Source organism: Biomphalaria glabrata, chromosome 5 (assembly GCF_947242115.1).
Source record: "Biomphalaria glabrata chromosome 5, xgBioGlab47.1, whole genome shotgun sequence".
NCBI lineage: Eukaryota > Metazoa > Mollusca > Gastropoda > Planorbidae > Biomphalaria > Biomphalaria glabrata.
In genome coordinates this window covers 19,430,627-19,442,504 of record NC_074715.1, presented here as the reverse complement: position 1 = coordinate 19,442,504, position 11,878 = coordinate 19,430,627, and the positions used below count along the sequence as shown (strand labels likewise).

The 11,878-nt window shown below is 31.5% G+C and overlaps 1 protein-coding gene across 1 annotated transcript; it reads right to left on the bottom strand.

The window, feature by feature from the left end:
* Positions 1–151: 151 nt before the first annotated feature.
* Positions 152–8,132, bottom strand: LOC106066873 (translation initiation factor eIF-2B subunit beta-like). Its single transcript, XM_056029825.1, has 13 exons — positions 7,903–8,132; positions 5,953–6,039; positions 5,670–5,786; positions 5,011–5,044; positions 4,370–4,387; positions 4,085–4,134; positions 3,840–3,936; positions 3,625–3,687; positions 3,382–3,515; positions 2,496–2,556; positions 2,097–2,156; positions 1,809–1,945; positions 152–332 (listed from the first exon to the last, which is right to left on the bottom strand). Exons 1-13 carry the CDS (start codon positions 7,977–7,979, stop codon positions 248–250), a joined length of 1,020 nt encoding a protein of 339 aa, XP_055885800.1. The 5' UTR covers positions 7,980–8,132; the 3' UTR covers positions 152–247.
* Between the last annotated feature and the right edge of the window lie 3,746 nt (positions 8,133–11,878).

Below are 11,878 nucleotides of genomic sequence, written 5' to 3'. Positions count from 1 at the left end.
ATTGTGGGATACTTCATCTTATGTTTACCTCTGATTGCAGTTATTATTCTTCCAATATGAATGTTGAATATATTGCAAACTATTGCACAAAAGATAATTGTATACATCAAGTGTACAAAATCAACTTCAAATACAACTACAAAAACCTCAAAACAATTTAGTTAACATTTATTATATTACATTACAATGAAAACTTCAGCAATTTCCACAAAAGAAATTTATATATATATATATATATATATATTTATTACGAATTAGTTGGTTGTTCAACATCATCAGGATGGTAAAAATCTTTCACTAAACGATAGACATAGGAGACAGGCTGTGCACCACTGCAGGAAAAAAAAAAACCAGTAATAATCAAAATTAGTATTTTAAATGTACACAATTTCTTTTTAACATGGTATATTTCTTTGGTGGGGCTGAGTGGTTAAGCACTTGGCTTCGGAACCTGAGTTCAAATCTCAGTTAAGGCTGGGATTTTTAGGGCACCCCTGAGTCCACCCAACTCTAATGGATACCTGACTTTAGTTAGGGAAAGTAAAGGCAGTTAGTTGTTGTGATGGCCACATGACACCCTTTTCATTAACCATTGGCCAAAGAAACAGTATCATCATCTGCTCTTAAGATTGCAAGGTCTGAAAGGGGAACTTTACTTTCACTTTTATAACCCTAAACCCAACTTTAAAAAAAAAACTCTAAGGCATCCATAATAATTTTTTATCATGATCCTACACCCTCCAATTTCTAGTTCTTATTTTATTCTTTTGATATGCTTGGTGTTCAAAAAACATGTTTAGCAATGTGTTTGTAAATAATCAGTACAAATAATTTCATAACATTTTTTTTTAGATTTATAAGAATTTAAAAAAAAAAAAAAAAAAAAAAGGTTGAATATAACATTTTCTTTGATTATTACTACCAAAAATACAAGTTTTGAGATATATATATATATATATATATATATATGTATATATATATATATATATATATAATCTATGAGATTGACTTTGTAAAGCAAAAAAAAGAGGTCTACAAGCTAAGCATTACAACACAGATTTTAAGCAAAGGTAAATCAAAAAGTTGACCAATATGGTCCAAGTTACTTAACAGTCCTGAAACCTAGACTACAAATGAGTTGTTCTAAAGTTTTTAAGACTTGGCAACAATTAAATAAATTTAGTGTCTTCATCTCAATATAGAACTAAAGGTTGAGATAGGCAATGTTAACAGTACTGTGATATAAAGGTTGAGAAGCTATGTAAACAGTACTGTGATATAGAAGTAAAGGTTGAGATAGGCTATGTTAACAGTACTGTGATACTCTGGTAGCAATAATGAAACATTATTGAAATTTTCATTGATTACTCGCTGTTATGAAACCGGACTAAAATTTAGTATTGAAATTGATAGAGAATCAAAAAAAAAAAATAGGTTGAAAGGTATGAGCTTCAGACTGCTATGATAATGATCCTGAGTTCTAACCATCTCTTGCAGGAAGTTTTGGCTAGGATCTAATAATCTTTATTCCGAAGAAACATCAGAAATTTATAAAACAAACTTACAGAAATAAAGTTGCCCTAAAAAGTGTTTTGTTTTATCATTTCTTAAGAAATCTTTTATTTTTTTAAATTTCAAAAAATTGTAAGCATGTAATAAGCCTAATTATTACCACAAATCTACCCAGTAACTAAGTATTCAAATAAGCAATAGAATGCTTTTCATTTTGTAATTATAACATGAACTGTCTAAGTAAAAGCAATTAGAAAATTATCTAAAATATTAACCATGCTCACATAACAACTTACTTATTACTAAGAATCATATAAACAAGATGTGGTGGCACATAATCAAAGATCGGTGCCATGACTTCTACTTTAGACAACAGTTCTGCATCTTCATAATCCAGAATCTCACTAGGGGTGGCAAATTTGTTGAAAGAAGCCTAAAAAGAAAAACAAATTAGCATTTAATATGTGTGATTGTGAGCATTAATAAATTGTTTTTTCATTTCCATACTGCAAGCTGAATTTTTACTATTTATAGACTCTGGACAAAAAAAAATAATTGTTAAGCTCTAAATTGACAAGACTTACATGTTTTGGAGTGCTGTGAAAGAGAGGGGACAATTTATACATACTGGAGCAGACAATTACCTAAAGAAAAGGAATCATAATAAAAACTTGTATCACAATGATTATAGTTCTCTCATAGAAATATATCTAATAAATTACAGAAGACTTTGTAAGATAAGATAATTATGTCCAACGAATATCCTTGTATTAATAGCCATGCATATAAATTAGAGACTTAAACTCGAGTGATAGGTTTTCCTTAGTTCCATGCTCTAAATATAGTTCCTATAGATTAAAGAACAAATGAATTAATTCATGCTGATAATGCTATAATGCTAATTATAAAATGATGAGGTTTAATTTGCCTCATTTTTGCTTTCATGAAATAAAGTTTAAAAAAAAAGGTAAAAAATTGCTTACAGGTTTGTTAGTTTCCTTAGCCAAAACTGATAATATATTTGTTCCAGTGACAGCTTTTAATCTTAAACAATAAAAATAATAATAATCATTTACACACATATTTTTAACTGAAGGTAAAAATTAAGATTCTGTGTTAAACAGACCAGTAGAAAACATATTATTCAAAATTCTAAAGGCCAGTGGTTAGTGAGCATACTACGAGGATAGACCTAAAAATGGCTGCATTAATATTTTCCAACAGTCATTCAAGTGTAAGGCTAGTTGTACTTGATATTACAGGTTAGAGTGCTACTTTATCATACTGTGATATGTAGCAAGAATATTATTTGTTACTTTTGCTAGGACACATCCTATTTGGTATTATTTTAGGATATAGATGGGAATAGGTTCAAAAGTCAATCTATCATTAAGTTTCTTTAAATGCTCCATTTTACATAAGGGACCATACTGTTTTATTTTTTAACAGCCTATTCAGCTAATATAGGTTGAGGTAAGTTAAAATGGTTTTACTTGAAAATCATTAGATTCATTGAAAATCATTAGATGCATAAATGAATATGTCATAAAAATTCTTACTATTTATCTCAAAAATAAAAGTAAATATCAATTTATTTTGTACATACTATTCCATACTTTTTTTTTTTCATTTTATTGTATACTTTTTATAATGTTTTTTAAAAATTATTCTACACTTTCTAACATGTATTTGCCCCTCACCCCTCCCTCTCCAAAATAGGAAGAGTTTTTATGCAATATAATAATAATAATAAAGTCAAGTGGTTAATATTAAAGTTTGGCTTCCCCACATTATTGGCATAATACAATAAAGTTTGAAACTATAGTAAAAATTATTCATAGAATAAAGTTTTAAAACAACAATGCTTACCCCCCATTGGCCATAATAGAATGAGTGCCAATAACAACCTTGTTAACTCGAGGCATAACTATTCCAATCTGGCATTCAGTAATTAAAGTTGTATTGATCTTTGCCTGAGCCAAATTTTTGGCCATTTCATGACCCTATGTAAATCAGAGATTAAGACAATTGTTATTATTTAAAGTATTTCACACATCATAATAGTAATTTTATATCAAAATCTTTATATTTTGAATATATACTAAAACAAACCTTGTAAAAAGGTGCACATTCAGAAACAAGAACTTGAAATTTGATGCCCTTTGATGCTGCATGCTTTAATGAAAAAAAAGAATAAGTTATATTATTTCATTTTAAAAGGAAATAAATGAAAAGTAACTTTCAATATAACAGTATCTTCTATATTGTTGTAGCTCAGTGACAAGGACATATACCAAACAAGTTAAACAAATAAAAAAATGGACTACCTTAAATAAAGCTTCAACAGTTCTGGACCTCCCAATAGTCAAAACAACATCATTTTCATTGATATAATTAGGAGCGAGGGCAGCAATATTGTCCACACTAAAATATTTAACCATGACATACAGGGTTTACAAAAAAGGTGTTATAAAATTCAACATATTTAGTCCAAGTTAATTCATCTAAGAATAAGTGATACAAATATTTCAATATGCTATATTTAGATGTAAAAATAAAATAAAAAACGCACCATCCTTCAATTTCAGTCTTAAATTCAGATACTGCTTCAATGATTGATGCCTAAGAACATTTAGATAAAAAAAAAAAAAACGAGTACTTCAGTAAATCCAAACATGTAGTGAAGGTATAATTATTTTGTTTACTAAATAATAAATGCTTTTGAGTTCAAACAATGAATTATACTACTAAAAACAGATTTGAAATAAAAATAATAAAGATCCACTTTCAGTCAAAGATGAGAACAATCTAATTTTCTGATGTAAATCTCTACATTCAATTTGAATGAATTGGTTACCTTTAAGGTATGACTTATCTGTGAAAAAAAAGTATAAGAAATGTAGAAGACAACAAAAATGAATAACTAAAACATCAAATAAAAACCTGTATACAACAGCTTTTGTAAAAATAACTTTTGAATGTGTACACCAGTTGTTAAAATAACTTTTAAATGTGTACACCAGTTGTAAAAATAACTTTTGAATGTATACAACAGGTGTTGTAAAAATAATGTTTAAATGTGTACAACTACTTTGGTAAAAATAACTTTTGAATGTGTACACCAGATGTAAAAATAACTTTTAAATGTGTACACCAGTTGTAAAAATAACTTTTGAATGTATACAACAGGTGTTGTAAAAATAACCTTTAAATATGTACAACTACTTTGGTAAAAATAACTTTTGAATGTGTACACCAGATGTAAAAATAACTTTTGAATGTATACAACAGGTGTACAAATAACTTTTAAATGTGTACAACAACTTTTGTAAAAATAACTTTTGAATGCGTAAAATAGCTTTTGTAAAAATAACTTTTGAATGAAATTTAAGAAGCCTTTATTTTTAATACAGTCTTAATTTTAAGTTGTCTAAAATACAATAAAAAACAAAGTCAAACTTTGGGAAATAGATAAAAATATAACAACATTTATAGTACCTGTGCTTCTGTATCATTTGCTTGAGAAATCTCCCTAATAAGTGTGAATAAATGAAAAGCATTAAAATGTAACTTAAATATCAGTTTCAATGTTGACAATATTACAAATATTATACAATATTATATTTTTTACTTACAATGTGCAAAAAATAATAATTTTTTTAAGATTCACTTATTAACATTGATGACATAAGACATTGTTTTATCTCAAAAAAAAAATAAATAAATAAATAAACTGCATTCAATATAGTTTTGTAGGTTCCATTACTAGATGTATATCAAATTTGATGACACTACTTATGTCATTCAGGAGCTTGTGGCTTGGTGATTGTATTTTGCTTTAGTTTTTCTCAGGCTTCATTTCTCAAAGATTTACTTTATAAATGGACCCACATGTGGCTAGAGAGGCCTATCTGAACCTGGAATGTTTGGCTGCATACTAGGAATGCTATTGCAGCTGGGGCATAATTTACTGTTATGATGCTTTTCTTTTGCCATACTTAAAAATAGAATTTCATACTCTAGTACAGATGTACTATCAATTAGTATAAAATATCCAAGCCCTTATTTAGGGTTACACCACTTAGGAAGAAATTTATCCTACACTTTACAGACCTAGTATATACAAGCATACACTATAATGGAAAAAAATATCCCACCTCCATTCATCCCTGATTATTTTCAAAACTCTAAAAATTATATTGCCAATAATATTTTCTGATGGATCTCCAGCCTGAATCTTTGACCCTTCAGCTGCTACATGCCTAATTAAATCCCTGCAATAAAAAAAAAAAAGATATTGGTAAGCAAGCTATTACTTGGTCGTAAAAATATAAATAAACATGAACATTTTTAAAAAAGATTTACATATTTGCCATATTTTAAAACATAAATGTAATTAGTAAGATAGATTACATATGTGTGCTCTATGCTAGAACTTACTTTTCTGTGGAAAATTTAGTCTGTGAAATGATTCTAATTAATAAATTGATGGTTTTTATAGCAACGTCACAGGAGCCTTGTGAGGTGCTGTATTGTGTAGAAAAATTTAAAAGTTAAAAATGAAACAAGTGAACAAGTAAAAGTAAAATGCATTTAATGTTAGCTCCTCCAGAAGGATCTGAGGCCAAGCCTTTTTCCCCCCTATTTTCTGAGCTTTAGAAATTCCTTTTCTGAGGTGTCTACCTTGCAATATTCAGCTATTCTTCTAGCAAAAAAAGAAAAGTGCAAGTCAAATATCTTATCCACTATTCACTGCCTTTTATTAATAGAGCCCAATGATTGGTAGGAAAACAGCTTTGTGTACTGGAAAGGTGGAAGTGGGGGGGGGGGGTATTTCTCATAGATTTACTTTATAAATGACCCCAACAACTGGTAGAAAAAAAGGGTCAATATGTGAAATTTTATTATCATCTAGATCTGATTTTTGATCTAGTACTCTACTCTTTTTGCTCTAGACTCTAGATTTAGACAAGACTAATCTTTACTAGACTCTGAGTAACTCTATAATAATAGGCTTTCATCTCTGACTCAAACAAGTGTCAAGCAATAAGGTATCTAACTACTACTATAGCTTGCTGGTCATGCGGCATGCATGCTGGACTATAGTTCTGTCATCTTGTTGATCATGCACTGCCAGCTGCCATCTCCTGCAGGAGATTATCTTCAACACTGAAGGAACATTGAAACACATAAAACAAACAAATAAATATTACTATATCTTTGGATCTAGATCTAAATCTAATCTATATTACTATTCAATATCATTTTATCCCTTTTACTAACTTATTAACCAAGACTTTTTTTACTAAGTCTTCAGTCTTATCTTAAGCTTTCTAAGTGTCTAAACTAAATGGCTGGATCTAGAATTTAAGTCTAAGATAAGAGAGATCTATCTAGACTATTCTAGATCTACGAATCTATCTAGACTCTAGTTACACAGTTACACTCTAGTCTTGACTCTAGTTACTAAGTAAACTAAGTTACTATTTAGATCTAGTAGTACTCTACTAGTAGTACTACTATCTACTGAGTATCTAGATCTAATAACTATTATTACTATGTTAATGATGATAATCATGATTTAGTATAATCTAGTCAATTCTTTTTTACAAAGAAAGCGATGGGAGGACAACATAAAAGAATGGACGGGCCTACCAATGATAGAGGTTTTAAACAAGGCAAAAGACAGGGAGGAATGGAGAAAGACAGCCGACAAGTCTTGTTTGGTGCCCCAACGGTCCAACAGACTAAGGGATAGGTAAAGGTAAAGAGTCAATTCTCTATACCATATATTTTACTATACTCTATACTTATACGTAATCATCTTCTTTTCTGAAGTAACTGAAGTAATGTCAGTATCAAATAGTATTATAATAATTATAATATAAATAAGACTAAGAAGATAAGACAATATTATTTACCATATATTCAACATATTCATTATTAATTATTATATCTAAATCTAGATCTAGACATTCTGATTCTAGATCTAGAAACTAGAACGTAGAATGGAAGATTATTATAATTTATAGATTAATGATTATTTAATACTAGACTATTAATAGATCTAATTTAGTAATTATCATGATTATCTTTTAAATAAAATAAATTTAGTTTTCTTAGTGACTAGTGGGCTAGTCTAAGTCCTTAGTATTAGTATTAGTAGTAAAAAAAAAAAATTAATATTACTCTTACTAGTCTTAGTGATCTTAGTCAGACTTAGTGACTGTTACTGTTAGTAGTGTTACTACTGTTAGTTAGTGTTAGTACTGTTACTAGTGTACTGTTAGTCAACATAAACAGTTAGTCTTAGACTAGCTAGAGTGTCACTAGAGAGTAGAGTCTTACTCAACTACTGGTACTCTTCCTACTAATCGTAACTAATCTTACCCTTTTTTAAGTTCATCTACAAAAAGAGCGATTCTTTCCTTCAAATCATTCGCCTTATCACCATCACCTGCGGGCATTTTTTTTTAAACAAATGAGATAGATCTAGATCTATATGTCTAGATCTGGTAATTCAGTACTGTAGATCTAAATTAAAGGAGTAAAGTAGACTGTGTAACTTTTGTGACGGTTGCATATGGTTTGTTTATTACGGAAGTCGGCTACCTAGTTCTATGTAAACTAATATATAGGTCTGTGGTCATGTCAGCTCACAGACCTATATATATATGTTGTTGTTTCCTTACTAAATTACCCGTCATTTCGCGGGTCAATTTGTAAGTTAAGTAATCCACATCTAGATCCAGATCTATAATATTTAATAATCTAGATTTATATTTTTAAAAACTATTTGAAGTTTGATATAGAAATAATTTTTCAAGATATTTTTTTAGCCATAATGAACCTAAGAAACAGTAGTAGCAGCAAGCCAGCAACTACATCTTGTTGAAATAGGCCTATATTAGATCTGCCAGACTCAAATCTATACCACTTACCAACAACACTCCAACAGTTTACTAAGAACCTATTAAATTTTTTCATATGCAGATGTTTTTGTATATTTTAGCAAGAAAAACAAAAAAAATAAATAAAATCGCTTTTTAGATTGTTATGTATATTATTATAGTAGGCCCCTATTATAGGCTATTACTCCACCCTGTGTGATAACTTGTCCGCAATAATTTCCAGAACATTTAATTGGGCTGAGCTGGAAAAAAAATTAATCTGTAACTAATGCGTAGTAAGTTTTTTAAAAAGTGATATGTAAAACAATAAATTAACATTATAAGTGGTTTATAACAAAATTCACCAAAAAATTCAGCACAAAAAAAAAAAGAAAAAAAAATCATCCAGACCATCGTACTGTCTTTGTGACAAGGGAGCTTTACAATGTAAGTAATGCTGCTCTGAGAAAAACGCGGCTTTGCAGATGAAGGTCATATTACAGAAGTCGGAGCAGGCATTAGGCTTACCTTTTTAAATCATAAATACAGAAAAGAAAGGCGAAAAGCTGGTGTTGGCTTAACTATATACCACTATCCCTGAGTTCAAGGCGTCCACGCCATACAACATCAAGGAAAACGTCTGTAAAATATCCCCTTTCAGACCTTGCGATCTATAAGACACATTATGTAAAGTTAATCTGTTTCTGTGGCACAAAGTTAACGAGGATGTCATGTGGCCAACACAATGACCGACCGACTTTTACTTTTCCCAACTAATGTCAGTTACCCTAAAGATCCTGAAATAAAAAAAATAACCTCATATCTAAGTCTTCACTAGAATTCGAACACGGCAGCCTTTGAAAAATGCTCCCTGCCTTTCCTATTCGGCACGATACATTATGTTAGGCAAAGTCCTAGTCCATCATTCGGTTTTGTTCACGCCATGGAATACCAAAGGCAGACTGGTTCATTGCTCTCCTCATTATGTAGTCGATGGCTAGGAGGAAGAGGAAGGGAGATAAGATGCACCCGTGTCTCACACCTGTCTCGATGCTAAAAAAACTCGGTTGTTCCATCTTCTGTTTTAATGTAGCAACTAGATTGACTGTATAGGTGTCGTATGATCTGGACGAATTTTTCTAGGATGGCGTATTCTCTTACTATTTTCCATAGTGATTCTCGGTGGACACTGTCAAACGCTTTCTTAAAGTCTACGAAACTGATAGTTAGCCGTTGTTGGTACTCGAGCCTCTTTGGAAGCCTGCTTGTTCTTCTCTGAGCCTTTCATCTACAGACTGCTGAAGCCGTCAACGACGACGGCAATGAAAAGATAGACTGTTTTTAAAAACCACGTGAAAGGTCTGTCAAACTATTATCAAAACACGATGAAAATGTAGAATGGAAAGTGTTTAAGCTGTAAGATTCCTGGCTGTAGAAGTGTGTGATGCTGCAAAAGAGCCAGCAGGAAGCACAAATGATGCTCATGGAAAAAAGTGAGGCTGAATCCTTAGTAAGTTAAATGAGAAACTATAGGCCTAGGTTTTTGGTTGCACTTTCTGGCACTCTCTACTATTTCAAGTATATTTTACTAGCAAGGAATGTCAAAGTAGCACCATGGATAATTGCCTCAGGGCTGACATCATTTGAAAAATTGTGTGATTGGTTAAAGACATATATAGCAGCTTTGAGCTACTTTTATTGATGCCCATGAGCAGAAAGTGAGAATCGATTACAAGGTCGCCACACTTTGTCATCAGTGTATACATAACAATGAGATGCCCTTGTACCTTAGCGAACTGATTACCGGTACTTCATATGTCCCCCAGAGAGCCCTGGGCTCAATGGACTCAACGCTTTTAGTGGTGCCACGTTTCTCCCTCAAAAGCTGCGGGCTTTTTCAGTGCACGGACCAAAGGTTTGGAACTCACTCCCCATTGATCTCAGACAGACAACATGCTACACCACTTTTAAGAAGAACATTAAGACCTATCTGTTTAATACTTTTTTAGATTAATTGTCATTGTCACCACCTCAAAGTTGGTGCAATAGTGTAGAAACCCTATTTCAATATTGTGAATGTTATTTCTATATTGTGAATGTTATTCACAACTCATGTTGCCCTAAGGTGAACACTTTTGACCTTAAGTGAACCAGGGTTAAGAGCAGTCAGTCAATATAGGGAGTTGGTAGCAAGCACTTGAGAGAGTCACTTAATATAGTCAGTTGAGTTAGTTGTTTAAAGAAGTTGGTTATAGATTAGTTACTAAGTTGTCATTATATTCGCCATATTTCTGTAGAGGATTAATGCTGATCATTCCTGAATTGAATTGTGTATCATATTCACTATGTGGTGTTATTACTTATATTTAACGTATTTGTGTCTGCTACATCAAGTGTCATTTCCTTATTCTGTGAATTATAATATGAACCCAATGTCACCACCACGCCTACATAGATAAACCAACAATAACATCACAGTATCAAAACATAACCACAGTGACAGTTATGATGTCAAAAATACAGAGGTGACAGTCATTTTAACTGTTGTGTTTGTGTCTGTAATGTTATTACAGCGCCTTGAGCCTACAATTTGTTTGTTAACAGTGCTTTATAAATAAAATTATTATTTGTATTATTATGGGCAATAAAGTTAAGGAATCAATTGTGGGGAAAGTCAAGCAAGTTTGTTACTTTTCTCTGATGTTTCTCATAAAGAACAGGTATCTTAATAGTTCGTTACTTGGATGTTGATAATTTCGAAATAAAAGACTCATTCATTGGTTACTTTGAAATTTTGAAACCTGATGGACAATATTATGAAGAACTTGTTCTGAAAACTCTTAAAGACATTGGACTGGACTTTGATCTATAAAACCTATAATAACGCAGCCACAATGAGTGGCCGTCTGTCTCTTAGTCATAAATTCAAAGGCAACATTTCTGAATTGTGATAATCACTCTCTGAACCTGGCAGTTCTTCATTCTACTCAGATCCAGCAATTGTCACCTTTTTTGGAACTGTACATGAATGGTTCAGCTTTTTTTCCCCAATTCACCCCAGAGATAGGCCAAACTGAAAGAAGCTGGTCCCCGGAGTTTAAAAAAGGAGAGTAATACAAGGTGGTCCGCAAGAGAATAAGCTACGTCGGCGGTTTCCTTGCATCTCGACAAAATCATCAAGCTGTTGGAGAAACTTTCTGAATCAACAACTGAAAGAATGGACACTAGAAGCAATGCACAGAATCTTCTTCATGCAGTGGAAAATTATGAATTTTTTGCTTTTCTGGAATTCTGGTCAAATCTCCTGCGCCAAATCAATATAGCATAGTTCAGAAGAAACTACAAAAGTCTGGACTGTACATATGGGAAGCTGCTGAAGAAATTAAAACCCTTTCATGCTTTCTGCAAAAAGATGAGAGATGATCACCCAATCCATCGAAAGAGCAAAAAAAAGGTAGTGAATGCTATGGATTTCC